This window comes from Aptenodytes patagonicus, chromosome 1 (genome assembly GCF_965638725.1).
Source record: "Aptenodytes patagonicus chromosome 1, bAptPat1.pri.cur, whole genome shotgun sequence".
NCBI classification, from domain to species: Eukaryota; Metazoa; Chordata; class Aves; order Sphenisciformes; family Spheniscidae; genus Aptenodytes; species Aptenodytes patagonicus.
The window spans coordinates 86,547,040-86,566,227 of record NC_134949.1 but is presented as its reverse complement, the minus strand read 5'-3'; the positions used below and the strand labels follow the sequence as shown (position 1 = coordinate 86,566,227).

Below are 19,188 nucleotides of genomic sequence, written 5' to 3'. Positions count from 1 at the left end.
TTACAAGGAAGATAGGACAATGAGAAAGCTATCACTGGCTTCAAAGAATCCAGGTTTCTGAATTGCTGGAATTAATGTAAAAGACTTTCATTTATAATTTTTATTCACTGTCACTAAATTACTGTAAAGTCAAATGGAGGTCTCACCCCAGTTTTTTGTCAATGGAACTGCATTGATTTCAGCTGAATTACTCTTGATTTACTAAAATATTGAGTGGAATAAGGATAATCCAGTATCTTCAAAAGGTTTGTATTTGTAATATTATCTTTAATTGGGTCAGCAGGAAATAAAAGCAAATATAAGAAACATGTTCCTAAGTGTTCTGAGCATCCTTGTTTCTGTATTTAAATGAATGTGCTGGTTTTGGCTGGGATAAAGTTAATTTTCTTCATAGTAGCTAGTATGGGGATATGTTTTGGATTTGTGCTGGAAACAGTGTTGATAATACAGGGATGTTTTAGTTACTGCTGAGCAGCGCTTACACAGAGTCAAGGCCTTTTCTGCTTCTCACACCACCCCACCAGCGAGTAGGCTGAGGGTGCACAAGAAGTTGGGAGGGGACACAGCTGGGACAGCTGACCCCAGCTGACCAAAGGGATATTCCATACCATATGATGTCATGCTCAGCATATAAAGTTGGGGGAAGAAGCAGAAAGGGGGGGACGTTCAGAGTGATGGCGTTTGTCTTCCCAAGTCACCATTACACGTGATGGAGCCCTGCTTTCCTGGAGAGGGCTGAACACCTGCCTGCCAATGGGAAGCAGTGAATGAATTCCTTGTTTTGCTTTGCTTGCGTGCGTAGCTTTTGCTTTACCTATTAAACTGTCTTTATCTCAACCCACAAGTTTTCTCACTTTTACCCTTCAGATTCTCTCCCCCATCCCACCACGAGGGGAGTGAGTGAGTGGCTGTGTAGGGCTTAGTTGCCACCTGGGGTTAAACCACGACAATGAACCACTTACATAAGTACTGAAGTCGTAGGTATGGTAAACAAATACTCATGGTGAAATAGAAGACGTACTTTATCTGTTCTTCACAACTCTTTGTAACCCTTTTTATACTGCATCTTTTGCAGAATCTGCTTTAGAACCTGAAGTATAAATTTATCAGCACTCTAAGCATAAAACTTAGAATCAAACAAAACCAAATGTTTTTGCATTCCTTGCAAAAACAGATATTAAAACTTTTTATATACACATAAATACATATACATATATGGGTCTTCCACTAGGTGAAAATATATGCCATTCAGTTTTTGGAAAGGCAATAAAATTATAATCCATTAAATTCTCTATGGGTCTGGATTTACCATGCAACTTGCATGCATATTTGTTTGCTTGCATTCAGTTACTTCAGTGAGAGAATGTATATTGGTAAAGCCTACAGCACACATCTTTTTTCAACTTTGCAGAATTAGCACAGGTCATCACAAAACTCAGCAACACACAACTGCACAGAAAGCTCTTGAGAGCTAGTAATCTGAGCAATTTACTACGAGGTTTTTGCTTTTCCAACATAGGTAGTTAAAAGTGTTTTGCTTGCATTTTCCTATGTGCAAACACGTATTTGTTTCTGAGGATATGGAAGGTTTCTAAATTTTATATTAGATGCTTCTGTTGGTAGCAGTTTGCACTGAATTTATTTGCTACTGCTCTCCAATTCTATTTCATCCGTAAGTACTGAGGTAGAAACGGATTAACACAATGAAATTATGCTTTCCATGTCAAGCATGAGTACATTCTTGTTTTCTGCCACATACTGGTTCAAATCATCTTATCATTTCTGCAATATGCACCTAATCCCATTTTCAAAAGATTTTGTTATATAGTTGCTTTTTTTCATCAACATTTTCAGCAAATCTGACTTTGGCCCCTCAAACAATTTAAGAACGATTTGGTAAGATTAGTGCGAACATTGAATAATGCTAAAATACTGTTCCTCTGTACTTCCTACATATACATGTGATCCAGCTGAGAGTTCACCGTTGTCTGGCAGGTGAAATCAAAGTGAAAGACTTTTATTTACACAACTGTGCTGAAAAAAACAGAAGGATAAAATTGGTGGACTGAATACATTTGTGATGCTGTGGCAAATCACACAGTAATAAATTTACTGGAGTTTCAACTTTCTCAATGAGAATGGAATTAAATTCCTGGGGCATTTTTTTAAACTTCACTTACTTTGATTTTCCACTTTTTTGTGCTTTGTCTGTGGAAACAAATGCAAGCATTATGTAAGACTTCAAAGAGATTATTTTAAATGCTTCATAAATCTTTAAAGTTATCAGGAGGGTGTTACAATTTTTAACTCTAAATTAATCAGTCTCAACTCATTAAGGGCATTAGGAGCTTCTCTCATTGTGCATGTCACATAGCCAATTTTGTTTTACCTGCATGTCTTGACGAGTGATGAAGCCTTTGCCTTCCAGATCACAGATCCGAAAGAACTCATGTGCTTTTCCCAACACAGTTAGTCCTGGGTCTTGTTCTCCAGTCCTGCTCCTCTCTGCATCTCCTGGTGGCACAGGACTGGCATAGTCTCCTTGTATTCTGTCCATTGTCACAATCTCAGCACAGGAATATTTTGGGATGCTGCTATCCCATTTACTCACAATTTCTGATCTGTAACCTGTGCATGGAAGGTAAGGAAAAGAGCAAATCAGACCCTCTTAATGATGCTTTCTACAATCTCTTAGCAATCATCTCTTTAATTAGGCACTAAAACTTAGAAGAAGAAAAAGCTTTTTGAAAATGCCTACCCTTGATGGGCTGTACTAAAGACACTGCAAATGGGACAATGAATGAGGAGGGGGGAATCTGAGGGAAGGAGGAGAAAAAACTAGCTCTGAAAAGGAATCTCAAAGCAAAAGCAGCCAGTTTAACAAGAAATACAGACAATCAATTAACGTGAACAAGAAAACACAAGAAATACAGGTAAATGAAAAAATAATTTAAAGTCACTACAAGTATTCAACTCATATCTTTTTGACTCTGATCATCTTAGCACCACATATCACAATTTGCATCCAGTGCTTTGGAATACAGTTCATATGATGGCTATAGAATGGAAGGTGATTGATGACTGATGGAACCTGATGGATCATGGTGTTCAAATCAATTAAGTAAAATTAAAAGAAAGATAACGGATTATGGAATTCTGAAACATTCCCTTAGATTCATCCTTATTACTTAAGGCTTTGACTTTCATCTGTGAAGGAGAACTAATTGCTCATGAACTTCGTGGGAAGGCTTCATAAGTTAATCACATTCTAAAGAGCCTCTGAAAATTTGTATTATACCCCCTGCATGAAAATATTTCTATATATATTTTTTGTTATAATTTTATCTTAAATTCATTCTATGAGGTCAGATGTAAACAGTTTTCCCTCTCCAGACTTGTGCAATTGTACAACACACAGTATCAGTACAAAAGGAGCAGGCTTTCCCAAAAGCCTATGGGCTCAAAGGCACTATCGACTTGTCATGCCTCACCTGATGTTTGTACGACTCACTGTATGATCTTAACTTATTATCATGTGGGAAAACCAAGTAGAGAAACAGTCTACTTCACTGAGGTACTGTGTATTTGTGACAGGCTAAGAACATGTGTACAGTTACCAGGGCTCAGATGACATGCAACAACTTGACTTTGTATCTGCATCTTGAATTTGTATTTCTGTTTTTCTAAATAGGTCTACCTAAAGTAGCCACAAATTTGTCAGATAATTTTTAACAGAGAGAAGTATTTTGAGAAGCATTTGACTATTACAAAGGAACATGGCCTGATTCTGATCCAGCATGACTGGCACAATCTGGAACAACTCCAACAGAGGCCAGTGAGAATTATTTGAATCTGAAATGTATGTTGTCTTCAGAGTACAGGCATTGGGACTGCATGGATGTGAAGGAAAAATCCTACGAAAAAATAACTGTAGCTTGTCTACTCAGCTTCTTAAGCAGAAAAGGCTCTGATCACATAGACAGAGTAACTCAGCCAGAGACTGCTTTATTCTATGCTTAAGTTCAAACCTGGCAGTGCTTTATACCTCTTAAAACACAGCATCTTCCAAGAACTTTTTAGATGTACAGTTTGTCACGCTTGCAACTTGCAGTGGCTTTCCATGACAAAGTGATTTCTCCAATAGCTATGGGCCAGGCTGTTGGACTCCCCATGTTGCACAAAAGCACTGTAAACAGGCCATTGACTTCAAATCAAACTAGGACTTCGATGAGCAAATCACCCACCCCCTCTGAAACCATGTAGCAAAGATCTCAAACATAGCTAAATTTTCCTCTCTCTCCCTCCCTCTCTTTTGCAACTCCGATCATCCCAGGACTGCTGTTCAAATACTCTCCAAAGCTGAAATAATTTTGGCCTAATGACCACAGAACTTAGCTGTCAAAATCCTTCCTAAAGCAGAGTTGCAAGCAGCAGAAGAAAAAACATTCTGAGAGAAGGCAAAGGATGGCTACACCCAATACCATGCCCATTTCCTAAAGGAAACTCCTTCCCAGAATGGGTCTTACTTCAATTGTAACGTACGGCAGTCAGGGGTGCTTTATAAACCTGGAGACCAGCTATTGGAACCGAGCTGTTGCCCCTCCGCCTGCACACAGCATGCAGGGACTGGGCACCGCTCATTGCCGCGGCGGGTGAGCCCTCTGCTGGGGCTCACCGCGCTCCGCACCCCAAAAGGCACCGAAGCCTGCCTGAGCACCCGTGCCGGCAGCCAAGTGGGCCCTGGAAAAATAACAAGGCCAGGAAACGCTGCCAGAAGGAATACAGGTCAGACAGAACAAGGGGCATTTGGCTGTTACAGCTGCCTGTACAGCTGTACTCTTTGTCTTATGAAGAAAATTTCTAGCTCAGAAAGTCTGACCAACCATCAGTAGCTGGGAAGATACACGAAGGAAAAGATCACTCCATAACTGCCCTGTTTCTTAAGCTCTTTCCTGACATTTCCAGTATTAGACAGTCTCAAAAACAGTATATGAGCTAGATGAATCTTTGCTCTGACACTATAGAGCCACCCACAAGTGGATCAGACGGAAATGCCACTGCAAGCCACATTCAGACTACAGTGGTGTAACAGTCTGGATGAGATTCTCCTTTCATACTGCTTTTACACACCTAAACTTCACTTACTTCAATACAGCTCATTCTTGACTGACACCAGTGTATGAGGTAATCAAAAATCAGGCCATCAGTTTCAACTTTGCAGTGACACTAACTTAAAAACAGGTTTAAAAATACCAAAACTCAGTGGGACAAGCGCAGCCTAAAGATGGTCTTGACAAGATCTGACACAGACTCCATGTGTATTGGCTGTAATACATTTTTTTTTCTTTTTCACATCTCAATAATTTCTCAAAAGGCCACAACTGCAGGAACAGGCCAAGCTAATCATGCTGGTAAGTGCTGCTAGTGCCTGTGGTTACTGCACAGTTCATTAGACTTCCTTAAGAAAAAGAAAAAAGAAAAACTGTGCAAATAAGAGATAGTCAATTGCATGTGAAAGAATAGAAATATGAGAACAGATTAAAAATGGTGGAACAAAAAGGCACTATATACAGTTTGAGAAAGTTGTTTACATTTAGCAAACAGTACAGATACGATTCAGAAAATGTCACCATGCTTTCTAAATACTTCCATACCACAAAAAATACAGTATGTGCATCACAGGAGCCTCACCTTCTTACAAGTTGCCCCACCTTTCATACACATCATAAAAACTTGCTACACAGCAAGCGTCTTGAATACAGCAGAAAATTAAATTAGAGCATACACTTAAATTCTTAATCCTTATGGCAGCTTCCAAAGCTGGTACAGTTCATCATAATTCCTGGAGTGTCCTGATACTTTGCAAAATCCGGTAATAACATGAACGATTAAAACTGCAATTTGCCCCACATTACTGGATCAGCAATGTAATTACTCCAAGGCCAATTTTAAATAACATTGGTAGTTCCATTCACTCATCCACCTCCTTTAGAAATCAAATGGCTTACAAATTCAAAACACTATTCTATTCTCTTAAGACCTTTGATTTCCACTCTTTTAGCTACAAACACTTCACTATGCAAAATAGGTTGTATCATGAGCTGATGCAAAGAAGCATAGCTCCAAATAATACTGAACAAGGATGTGGGCTTTATGAGGTTTTTACAGATGATTAATCATGAGGTATTTTTGGACTGGTCTGCAAAAGGCAGGTCACTGTTAGTATTTCAAATGACATTTTCACCATGATTTTCCAGTCAGGTGTACTGTAAATCACCAAACTCTAGACATACAGAGTACTGCTGATCCACAGATCAGCCCCATTCGCCCTAATTGTGATAGTTAAAAACTTATGGAGCTGTTTTACCTGCATTCATGTCTCTGAGTTTCTACGTGTTAGTAAAATATTTTTTTTAGCATCTGTCTATAGGTACAAACTTTCTGCAGCACACTTCCAAACACGACTCATCAGCAGAAAAATGTAGTAAGCTTTCTTAATACTGAGGCCACTATGGATTTGTACAAAATACTTTTATGAGAGATAACATTTAGGTTTTACAAACACTGGAAAATAAATATTAGATTGCATACTTTTGCTACAAGAAATGTATTTTCCTACAACCAAATTATCATTGTTAAAATAACCTGCAGCTATTCTGCAGTATGCCTGACACATGAACAGGGACCTATTCAGAACTTAGTGTCATAGTTAGTTATCTTTTAGCATTATGCTGAAAAGCTTCTAAAGCTGCTAAAATGTACCACTACAATTATTTTAAGTTGGCACAAGCCTGCTGAAAGAAGTCATTCTGTTCCCTATACCATGCCCTGCCCTTGGACACGTGTTCATCCAGTTAGACAGTGAACCCTCTTGTAGAATCCGTTCAATTTAATTTGGAAAGTTATGGTTAATTTAGCTCAATTAAGGCCAAGTGGCCCATCAAGGACACACATCAAAGAAAAATCAAGAATAAAAAAAAGCAGGACCTACAGAGAATGACAGAGGAATGGGACTGCTAAAACCAAAGAGAGCACAATAACCATCCTCAAGTACATAGAAGTTTGCTAGATACAGGACTGGAGAAAAATACTCCCTATGCACATAATGCAATACACAAGAAGTAACACTCTTGTGCTGTAACACAGCAGACAACCTAGACATGAAAAAACATCCAATGATAAAGAAAGGAGAGCACTGAACCACTGACTGCAAAGGTAGTGCAACTGCCATCATGGAAGAACAGAACAAACACAAATCTGTGAATAAGGGCATAGGTGATCATTCCTTGAGAAAGATTAATAGATCAGTGGACCTCAATGTTACTTTTAGCCATTTTTTAAAGATTTTATGACCGTTCAAGGTAAAAATTCAGGTCCAACACTTAAAATAACTAACAGAGATACAAAGTTGTGCACTCAAAAAAAATCCATATTTTTCTTCCTCTACTATGACTAAGACAATTACCCTCTAAGCTCTCATGGAAGCATTATAAAGCCTGACCTAACCATATGAACAGCTGGACTGAACTAGATGAAAAATGGGACTTTCACTCCTCCAATTTTGACTTTTCAAGTAAAAACATGCAAGTCTTGTGCTTTTGCTTCAGAAAGGCATTGAAATGTGTCATAAAAGCCTCTTTTGTTCCACACAGCCTGAATTCACTGGCTAGGTAACTTCTCTCCTGATGCACATGATGTCTCGTGATTCTTCATCTCAGGAGACAGTGCACCATGAGGTGAGTGTGGGGAGTTTAACTGTTGGGGGAGAGATCTGAGGCAGGTTGGAGTTCCTATGAAGGACGACAACAGGATAGTCCGAAAGAAATGTCTCATGAAAATATTTTCAGGGCAGCAGCAAAGGCAGAAAACAAAGGAAACCTGCATCCACTGGCCTAAAAAAGGAAAAACTTTAAATTATGTAGAAATTCCTTTCCTGCAAGTAAATTTGTGTGTGGGAACCAAATTCTGTTTACAATCAGTCTTAATAGAAACTCTCCAACCAGCTCTGATGGTAGCTTTTAAAGATTAAGGGAACCATTAGGATCACCTACTTTGATATTCTGCATAATGCAAGCTCAAAGCTTCATTTATACCACAACAAGTTTTTAGATTTCCATAAAATTTCTTCCAATTTATTTCAAGGTAAGGGAGATAAGCAGAAATCAAGGAGGGAAAAGACCTGGTAGAAGACGTTGTAGGTTATAAATACATCGTAATCATATAAATGAAATTCCTCATTTTCAGAAGATGACTGGTTAAGGAAAAAAACATACCTAAAACTAAAGAAGAAGGAAAAAAAACCCAGGTCAGAATCACAGTCTCCACAATATTAACTGGGAAACAGGAGAAAAACAAAAAAGATGCTTAGTGACAGCATTAACCATTCTAAAACAGGCTACGGAAGACTTTGGAGAGAGACAGATGCCCCACTTGGTATCTGTCCCTAGATGAATCCACAAATCCAAATGTTGGAAAAAACCCAAACTATGTCACTTCTGTGCACAATGATGCAGGATCCCAACTCTCTGACTGGTGATCATGTCCTCATTAACCTTTTTTATTTTTAACATTTCCATCCAAGCAATTAGTTTTCACTAGGTTTGTAAGAAAATTTGCCTCTCCCAAAGGCTAGCTTCCCACACAGATGAAGAAGAAAGTCGCCTGCCCGGCTTCTTGCTGGCCTCTGTGGAAGCAGTAAACAAAACTATCCATGTATTGAAATTCAGATGTCCAAAGGTAACAAAGGAAAGCAAAGGAAGCAGGCAGATTCATTTATTCCCCATTCTGCTCCTTCAATATGGAAACACTAATGAAAAACCACTAATGTGCAGGCAACAATAACTACAGAACCCCTCACTTTCCTTCCAGCACTATCTTCTCTGATATTTATTGCCTAAACATTAGCAGTTCTTAGGGATCCATATTGAAAAGGCAGGGTGAAATTAAATGGACCTCCTTCGTGCTGCTAGGTTCCTTGAGAAGTAAAGCTACTCTAAGTAGTTAGGATTTTAGTGGAAATGCATCTTTTCCTCTTGCTTCATTGCTCTGGATGCTTCCTTTTTAATGTATTTCAGAAATAAAAAGCTAAGAACTGACTGGAAATGCAAACTTCTTATAAAAGGACACTGAATTTAGGGGCAACAATCATCATGGAAATCAGTTGCAGAATAATCACAGGATCATCAGAGCTGTCAGAGCACCCTGCCTGTCATCTCTGCATGCTTCAAGGACCCACGCTCTCCTTCTCTCCCTCCACCCGCTCTTCGTGCCTTATTCAAGGACACCACCTCCAAGAAGACCTGTTCTCCCTCCCTCTTGTTCCTTGCCTGCCTGCTGGTTGCAAGAACTTTGAGTCTTCAAGAAACTGTTGACCTACCTAACACCTGAGCAGGATGGTGGTATAAGTGTGTATGTGTATCTGAGCGTGTGTTTTCACCAAAAATTCTGTCTCTATCACTCTAACTTATCAATAAATCCTTACTGCATCCAAATACAATTTGGCCAGTTATGTATTTTGGGCAACAGCTCTGGCTAACATTTGTGGCTACAGCATTAGTTTTTATAAATGTGTGCATGTAAACAGTAGTGACATTAGCAGTTATAGAACTTGTATCAGAACTATTATAGAACTATATAGAACTATTTTACCATTATTCTGACTTCTTTCCAAAACATAAAATGTTAGTTCAGAGAAGTAAAACCTATTGCTAAGAAGGAGCGCCTTACAACATATGCAACACATTCCGAGCATGATAAAGTCAAAACCAAGCTGACTCCATCTGACTGCATGATTTATTGTGCTGCATTGTCCCAAGCACTGAAATTAAATGGAAATAACTATATTAATAACAGCATTATATTAGTAAATGGTGTAACCTGTAACATGATGTTCTGGTGGGAGGTATTGCCAATTCATATGAGCTGTTTCATTTGTTGACAAATTATTTGCACTGGAAACAGACACACACCCCCTCCGAAGAAAAGGCCTGGAAAAAGTTTAAGTAAAGCAGTGTATGTTCCTTTTAATTGTCTTATCTTTCAGGTTTTCCTAATGACTCACTGCTAAATGGAGCTACTTTCAGCTGGTGAAATCTGGTTGACAAGAATATCTTTAAAATACATCATTTTCAGAAAAAAAATCTTGAAATATTCTGCCTCCTCCAAAAGTCCTTGCTAAAAATGTAACTTCTGAAAAAAAAAATCAAAACCTTTTATCTGCCTGAAAACCAACAAAAATTTGGCTTGAAATCTAAAATACACTCTCTATTTCTAGTTTGTCAAGGAATGTTGCATCTTTAACCTAAATTAAGGATTTTGAGATGCAACTTAAATATTCACTTCAAATCAAAAATTCATTTTTAATGGAAAAAATGTTAGTGGAAAATTTCAGTCTACTCTGCCACTGACCTTAGTGAACCCAAACTAATGCAGATTGCACTAGAAGACCCAAGAGGCATGTTCCAAGCAGCTCCTTAGTTATTTGGCACTTGGTTTGCAGTTGGGTTTGCAAGAATTCTTATTTTCAAAATTTTCAGAATTTCTAAAACTATAAACTTGCTCTTGGAAACCACCTTCACCTGAGTCAGTGGGACAGTCTGTATGGGACAAGACCATGTGAGTGAGGCACAGGAATATTTAATTTGCTAGTCCACTGTTTTTCCATTGCAAGAAGTAATGGTAAAAGAACAAGAAGTGTCATATTTTCCTATATGCAGTACAAGATAACTTTCATGCTCTCTCTTCTGCATGGCTCACTTCCAAGGTCTGGGAAACACATATAAACAAATCCACTTATCTATATTTGATTAGTAGGCTTGGTGTACCTCATCCTGTTTAGTTCTACAAACAATGCTAGCAACACAAACAATTAAAAATGCATCATTACAGATTCTTAATTGGATTCTAATTCACCACTGCTTTCAAGTGGAAGTACAACTTCTACATTCTCTGTGAGTCAACTAGTCAAAAGGTTATTCTTGCAACTGTGCAGGATCCCTGCCTCCATTTATGCTGCTCTCTAATGAATAGAAGTTCCCCAGCAAGACCCTTCACCTTTCTTGACACCCCCTCTGTGAGACTAAGGGATAAGATGAGTCATGTGAGCAAAAAGGGGCTATTGCATGGTACTGCGGATAGGGAGAATATCTTCTGGTGTGGCTCTCTGGAGGTCACAGGCTCTTCAAAGGGGCACATATGCTGGCCACGGCTGAGCAATGTGGTGACTTCCCACCGTGTAACAAGTATGGCTACTTCATCATTTCTGTCTGGCAAAAATAAGGTGTCACAGCAAGGGGTAGTCTGGGACACAACAGAACAAACACATGATACAGAGGCACAGCAGAAGGAGAGCATGAGAAGGAAGTCAAATTAGACTGAGACATGACACAATAAATCTGATAGTGACTAATGAGGCAGATTGGACAAGACTCCCAGTAAGATACCTTATACCTTGCTTATCTGACCCTGGTGTGATTCAACTTACTGAATGTGGGGAAGAACTACCCCAGAAAAGGGCACTGGTGCCTAGAAATGCAGGCAAATATTTATCACCAATTTTTTGTTTTCTCTTAGGATAATATATAAATCAGATTTAGACTGAAAACTCGAGGCCTGACCTGGTTAGATCTTTGTCTGGAGAGAGCTCCAAAGTCTTTAACTAGGGTTTCGGTCAGTTTCTTGGCACAGGCATCCTGGTGCTTCTGCATGGATAAGTCATGGACAGTGGAGTCAAGTATGTGTTATATTATATCAATTATTTTGAGACCATCTAAAGAATCTGAAGGTGCACAAGTCTATGGGACCTGATGAGATCCATCCACGGGTCCTGAAGGAACTGGCGGATGAAGTTGCTAAGCCACTATCCATCATATTTGAGAAGTCATGGCAGTCCGGTGAAGGTCCCACTGACTGGAAAAGGGGAAACATAACCCCCATTTTTAAAAAGGGAAAAAAGGAAGACCCGGGGAACTACAGGCCAGTCAGTCTCACCTCTGGGCCTGGGAAGATCATGGAACAGATCCTCTGAGAAGCTATGCTAAGGCACATGGAGGACAGGGAGGTGATTCGAGACAGCCAGCATGGCTTCACCAAGGGCAAGTCCTGCCTGACTAACCTATGGCCTTCTATGATGGAGTGACTACATCAGTGGACGCGGGAAGGGCTACAGATGTTGTCTGTCTGGACTTCTGTAAGGCCTTTGACATGTTCCCCCACAACATCCTTCTCTCTAAACTGGAGAGGTATGGATTTGATGGGTGGACTGTCCAGTGGATGAGGAATTGGTTGGATGGTCGCATCCAGAGGGTCGTGGTCAACGGCTCAATGTCCAGATGGAGATCAGTGACAAGCGGTGTCCTGCAGGGGTCCATATTTGGACTGGTACTGTTTAATCTCTTCATCAGTGACATAGACAGTAGGATCAAGTGCACCCTCAGCAAATTTGCAGATGACACCAAGCTGAGTGGTATGGTTGACAGGCCTGAGGGACGGGATGCCATCCAGAGAGACCTGGACAAGCTGGAGAAGTGGGCCTGTGTGAACCTCACAAGGTTCAACAAGGCCAAGTGCAAGGTCCTGCACCTGGGTCAGGGCAACCCCCGGTATCAATACAGGCTGGGGGATGAAGGGATTGAGAGCAGCCCTGCCAAGAAGGACTTGGGGGTACTGGTGGATGGAAAGCTGGACATGAGCCAGCAATGTGCGCTCGCAGCCCAGAAGGCCAATCGTATCCTGGGCTGCATCAAAAGCAGCGTGGCCAGCAGGTCGAGGGAGGTGATTCTGCCCCTCTGCTCTGCTCTGGGGAGACCCCACCTGGAGGACTGCGTCCAGCTCTGGAGCCCTCAGCATAAGAAAGACACAGACCTGCTCAAGCAGGTCCAGAGGAGGGCCATGAAAATGCTCAGGGAGATGGAACACCTCTCCTATGAAGAAAGGCTGAGAGAGTTGGGGTTGTTCAGCCTGGAGAGGAGAAGGCTCTGGGGAGACCTTATTGCAGCCTATCAGTACTTAAAGGGGGCTTATGAGAAAGATGAGGACAAACTTTTTAGCAGGGCCTGTTGTGATAGGACAAGGGGTAATGGTTTTAAACTAAAAGAGGGTAGATTTAGACTAGATATAAGGACAACATTTTTTACACTGAGGGTGGCGGAACACTGGAACAGGTTGCCCAGAGAGTTGGTGGATGCCCCATCCCTGGAAACATTCAATGTCAGGTTGGACGGGGCTCTGAGCAACCTGATCTAGCTGAAGATGTCCCTGCTCATTGCAGGGGGGTTGGACTAGGTGACCTTTAAAGGTCCCTTCCAACCCAAACTATTCTATGATTCTATGATTCTATGTTTTTACATCAGGTTTAACTTAAACTGATTAAATCTGCATTTTTAACAAGAGAAATAAAACCCTAAAGATGTATTACTCCCTCCTTATATGCAGAACTGTATATTCATATATACTTATACTGCAAATTAGCAAACGATGGAGAGGGAATCTCCATCTATATTCTTTACTCCTCCATATGGCCACCACTTACCCAACTACAAAATCGTGACAGTATGTCATTTGTCAGTGAACAGAAACAGGAGAAAAAGAGAGATAGCAGCACGTGCATCCTGTGGGCTGAAGAAACCACAAGAAAAGCTTGCAGAGTAATGTTCTTCAGTGCATTAATTTCTGCTACTTTCTTTACAGTTCTAGTCCATCACAAGATAGGAGGAAAAGGGGGGGAGAGGTGTCTCACACAGAACCAAATATACCTCCTTCATTTCAGCAGCAGTAAACTTAAGTCTCCAAGAGATGGCAGACCAGGAGACTGTAAACTATTACCGCCCTAAATCTCGTTTGCTACTTAATCCATTCACAGAAATACATCTGCTCTTTGTACTTGAAACACTGACTTTTGATTTCTTTTCTTGATCTCAAGAAAGATGAGAATTTAATATAGAGAAGATTGACATTTAATTTTCACTCTTTTGGGTGTAACAGTTACCTTTTGAGTTGTACAATACTGAAGTCCCTAATGATAAATTTGGGCACCAGATATCTGAGTCCTTAGGACATCCCTCAGACAACCAATCAACTTTTACCAGTGCATCAGAATAATTCATATATGCCATCTAAAGAGAAAAGTGAAACTAACCTGGAAACTATTGTTGAAAACCACAAAGTTGCAACTAAGAAAACAGAAAAGTATGTTAAATTAGTCAAAGTGTTCCAGAGGGATTTCACCATTCTCCCAATTGTGACACTATCCAAGTTTCATTACATGCAGTCATAATCTGTTCTATTGGTATATATTAAGAAATCTATTATCCTGGTAGCAGTAAGTTTCTTTTATAATTGTCATTTACAGTCATCATAAGCATTTAGTGTCAAGAAAGACAAAAAACTAAATCAGATACCACACTAGTGCTACAGCAGTGTAAGACTGACACCAAACTGTTGTAGGGGAACACAAGAATCATTTTTACAAGCATCAGTAGCAGCACTGCCTTCATCTTCACTAAGTACTTGGTGGGCCTGTTCCCACCCTGAAGGCACTCAACCAGCCACAAACTCAATGATCTTTTCGATCTGCAGGGAAGCGTACACTGAAAACCAACTGGGCAGCTCCTGAAGTAACCAGGACATAAAGTGGTTTCTCTATGACACTGTCTATCGGCCTTAGCATGAAGGTACATGAGGAACGCAGAAGTGCAAACGCAAAGACTATCAGTCAACAGCACCTTTGGGCACCACCTTTATGAAATATTCTCTGTGTAGAAGGAGCCACGACACCTCACACTCCGGCACCCTCAGCTGTCGTTCTGAACGCAAGCTTCTCACCCCGTGTTGCTCCAGTGCTGGTACCAGTGCTGTACAAAGAAAGGAAAGAAGGCAGAGTGGGCTTAAGCAACTTGCGTTCACGGCGGCAGGCAGGCGATGCGGAGGCAGGAGCAGCCTGTTCGGCAACGACTGCGGTTCTAATCCTGCCGCCTTCCAGCCTGAGAGCGAGCTGAGGGTTAACGAAAGGGCCGGGGCTGCGAATGCAGCGTGCCGCCCTCACAGCGGCTTCGGACGCGCCCCCGTACCGCCCCTGCGCCCCGCACAAGCCAGCAGGCAGGGGCGCTCCTCCGCCCCTGCCAACTTTTCCAAGCTTCCTTCCGGCAGGCGCCGGCCCCGCCGCGGGGCGCAGCCCACCGCCCCGAGAGGAGGCAGGGCTGCCGATGGGCAGCAGGGGACAGGATACGGGCCAGTAACGGCTGTCCCTTGCCGGCTGCCCTGAACCCGCTAAGCCCCTGGCCGGCCCCGCTGAACCCGCAAAGGCGATGTTTTCTTGCAGACAGCCCCCCGCAGGAAGCAAAGCTTGCAACAGGCGGAGCGCAGCGGAAGAGCGGGGCACTGTTGAGACACCGGGGCTCTGCGAAGAAGGGTGAAGCAGCGGCCGCGGGTGCCTTTCCGCCAGCAGCTTCGCTAGGAGAATGATCTGGCTGTGCACGGTCCTCTTCTTTGTCCTCCTCCGACTCTTTCGGCCCACGACACTTTCCCCCCACTCACCTCCCGCCGCTTCCTGCAGGCGCCCAGGCGAAGGTGCGATACGAGCCCTGCGCGCTGGGCAGCCCGGCTGTCCGCCTGCCCTCGCTTCAGCGTGGAAGTAAGACCGCAGAAACAGGTTGAAACAACTTCCTAAACTTTGTTTCGAGCACGGGTGGCATAATCGGGCGAGGCAGGCAGCGCCCCGGGGGCGGGGCCGTGCAGTCGGAGCTCGGGCGCCCCGCCCGGGAGGCCGCTGCGGCGCGGGGGCCCGGTCGCACCTCACCTTTGGCAGGACCCGCTCTCCCCCCGGCGGCGGGTCGGGTCGGAGAGCCAGGGGAAGTCGACGAGGCACCGCCTGCCTTCGTCCCTCTTGCAGCCAGGACTACGTGCACGACGGCTTTCTCTAGGGTAAAGGCGTGGACTTGTAATCTCTGTAACCTAAACGGCACAGGGCAGAAGGGTTCGGAAGGGTGCGGGAAAACTCGTCCAACAGCAAGATCTTAAGGTGGCGACCAATCAAAATGGACTAACTAGGATCTTCCACGCCTTGTGATCTCAAGGTGTCCCAAGTCTAGTTACACATGTACGGAAGATGGCAACAGGAGACAGAATTGATTTCACATTCATTTGAATCAGAGATTTCACTTAGCCCAAAGTGTATTTTGAAAAACATGTAAATATCTGCATCTGGGATCAGGTTCTCTGAGTAGTCCCCCAGGAAGAGAAAAAAACCTCAACATAGTTCTTCCAGCTGCAGAAGAGCTCTTAGGGCATGGTGCCTGAAGAAGGCTTCATCTGCCTCTTCTTGACCAGGTGGTCTGGTAGCAGACATCTACTATGACATCATCTGCACTGGTCTGTTCTCTGGTCCTTACCCACACTTTCCATGGGTTCATCAGCTGTCCCAAGGTAAACCTCCATGCACCCAAGACACTACTTTTCACTGTGTACAAGCCCTCCTACTTACCTTCCCACCCCATCTTTCCTGAACAGCCTGTAACCCTTCAGGCTTACCTCCTGCTCACATCCATACTCAGTAATAAAGTAAATATTTGAAACTTGCTTACCACGGCAGCTGCCTTATATGTACTGTGGGCTAAAATAGGCACACAGGTAGTTACCATGAAATCTTCAGCATGCTGAATAGCTATAATACTCTGCACATGCTGACTTGACTCAGGCTAACTTTTCTATTTAACTTTTTGCTGTGTTAGTAAAATAGTGGGTAAAAGATGGAATTACATTTCTTTTAAAGGTGTGGACAATGTTTCTTACAAGATTCTTTCAGAGAAATGAAGGCATGCTGCTAGCCACAAGGTACTAGACATAATTCAGAAGCTTGTGGAGAAACTGAAGACAGCATATAGAAAGTTAACTTCTTACCATGTCGAAAACTATTCTAAAGGGCTCCACAGCATTCCATACTAAAACAATTCAGGGAAGACGGGGTGAGAAACAACATAGAAATATTTCCAAGAAACATCCTGAATTCAGGATTAGCTAAGACTGAGGAAAATTCTAGAACAGCAAAGAGAATTTGTCACATGTATGGGGAAAAAAGCTTGCTGAAGTAGCATTTGCAGACTTAGTGGTAACATTAATGTATTAAGGCCCCAGAGAATGTATCTTAAAACTAGGGACTGCTTAGGCACCTTATTGGAACAAATAATTCCATTTTCTTCCTTATCATTTAGTATGATGCAGTTTAGACTTTCCAGTTTCTGTAAGAAAGTTTTGGGGCCTACTAAGGAATAATAGAAGAGCTGGTCACTGAGGTTGTCTAGGTCTTGTCTAGTCAACTAATTTCTTTACTTTACTTACTTTTTTAGTATCTGTGAATACTTTGGAGTAGAGCCTTACAGAGCCAGCTAGAAATGGGCTATTGCTCCCTGTTTTCATTCTCATAGCAGAAAGTTATGGATTCTAGCTCTTCATTAGGAAGAACAAACAGTGGAGTAAGAAGCAAGACATACAATACTTAACCAGTGTAGGACCACTACTATATTGCAGTACCCATGCAGATACATGTCGACTAGAAGATAGGGCTTAGCAGTAACTATTATAATTCACAATTTAAATTATTTAGCCTCGTATTGTTTGAAAATTTGGGTCAAATCTGCAGTTTGAATTGAACTGTCTTGTCTAGGTCTCCCAAACAAAGAAAGAAATCTTCGCTTTTACTTCTTGTGAGTAGTAGTCGTGGGAACTGCTGGATTTAATTACATGAGCCAAAAGAAGAAACTGAGTATTTATTATTTCCAACTAACTGAGTGTCCTGACTAAGTGAGTGTCACCTGACAGGTGAAACCTGCACCATGAGACCTATCCATTTTATGTCCTCTGCTTTAAAATGATTTTTTTTTCTTTTCTTTTTAGCAAAATTGGGAAGAATATTGGACTTGCATCAAAGCATTCACAGACTGGAGGAGTAGCAAGAATGAGGAGCAACTACCTATGTCTTTCAGAGGACTATCAACCACTCACTGTAATCATCAAACCCACGACCCACACAAGGAATGGACTACTTTGACCTACAGCTAAAGGGTAAATTTATCACATTGAAATTTGGTGGGATTGGAACATCAGAATCCTATATACTATCACAAAAATTCAGCCTCCGAGGCCTTGAAGAAACCTGTTTCAGAATAGAATTATGTTTTCAAAATTGTACTCGTACTGCTGTGATTTCTTTCAGCAGTTTCTGATCATATACCTTCATATGCACTCGGTTCCCTGGCTGATGAGGGCAGAGACAAAGACCCTGACAGGTTTCAGCAGCCACAAGTTTGTTCTTCATGAAAAGCCAGAATCAAATCCATTTCCATATCTCCCTCCTGGAGTAAGTGGAGTGAAAAGTAGTAAACTCATGTACTGTGATGTCAGAGACTATGACACTAACTGCAAAGAGAAAAAAGAGCCTGAGAATAAAGGTGCATATGCATGAATCTACTTCTTAGCACAGGCATAAATTACAGCAGTAAACGGAATACTTTAAAGAATTCCACCCTTTTATATGGGTCCAAAATTGTTCTCTATGAAGTCTAGGTACAAACTCATTGATTTTCTTCAAGGACTAAACCCAAGAGATTTTGAAAAACAACAGGGTGCAAAATATATTGTCCAGAGCTAGGAACCTTCTGACTGCTATGTTTAATGTAAAATGCGTTAGAAACTGGATAACAATCTCTACCACTGGGTTATACAAATGCCAGAACTACAAACAGAAACAGGTGGTAGGCAGAAGACAGCTTGCAGCTCTTAAGTCAGGAAATGCCAAGTGCAATATAAAAATAACCCCCCCACCCTTTAAATAAAACAGGCTGTATTTCACAGTTTATTTATGATGATGTGTGTTTATTTCAGTCTTGGAGAGCCATCATACTGTTGGGATGCAAGAGGTCATTTTCTTCTACGTTTAGGCTGTTAGTAACAGGCCTATTTTGGCTTTCCACACTAATGCAACTTTTAATTGCCTATGAAATTGCATCACCCTGAGGGAACTTCATAGTAACATTCAAAATCATGTTTTCCTTTTTTATGCTCAGGGATCAGAGGAAAAGTTACAGAAACTGGAGTCATAAACATAGTACAAGAAATTTACAGATTGGCTATAAAACGGAAATTGTATTAACTGACATCTAGGAAACTGGAGGTCTTCCAGCTTGACCTGCTCTAGAG

At 41.7% G+C, this 19,188-nt stretch overlaps 1 protein-coding gene and 1 long non-coding RNA gene across 5 annotated transcripts in view; one reads left to right on the top strand and one right to left on the bottom strand.

Annotated features, from left to right (window-relative positions):
* The window catches only part of CRACR2A (calcium release activated channel regulator 2A), a 70,507-nt gene extending 54,885 nt beyond the window's left edge, over positions 1-15,622 (bottom strand). For 2 of the 4 annotated variants that reach the window (XM_076346251.1, XM_076346278.1), the window contains exons 1-3: positions 15,532-15,616; positions 14,721-14,849; positions 2,390-2,628 (exon numbers count right to left, since the gene is read on the bottom strand). In XM_076346251.1, coding sequence (XP_076202366.1) covers positions 2,390-2,557 — 168 coding nt within the window. In that variant the 5' untranslated portion in view covers positions 2,558-2,628; positions 14,721-14,849; positions 15,532-15,616. Of the gene's footprint in view, positions 1-2,389; positions 2,629-14,720; positions 14,850-15,531 lie in introns of all 4 variants that reach the window. The other 2 variants (XM_076346259.1, XM_076346269.1) reach the window with 2 other exon arrangements.
* A 64-nt stretch (positions 15,623-15,686) lies between these two features.
* LOC143164135 (uncharacterized) lies at positions 15,687-18,847 on the top strand. Its single transcript, XR_012996028.1, has 2 exons — positions 15,687-16,419; positions 17,887-18,847. It is a non-coding gene; the product is annotated as an uncharacterized LOC143164135 (long non-coding RNA).
* The last annotated feature ends 341 nt before the right edge of the window (positions 18,848-19,188 follow it).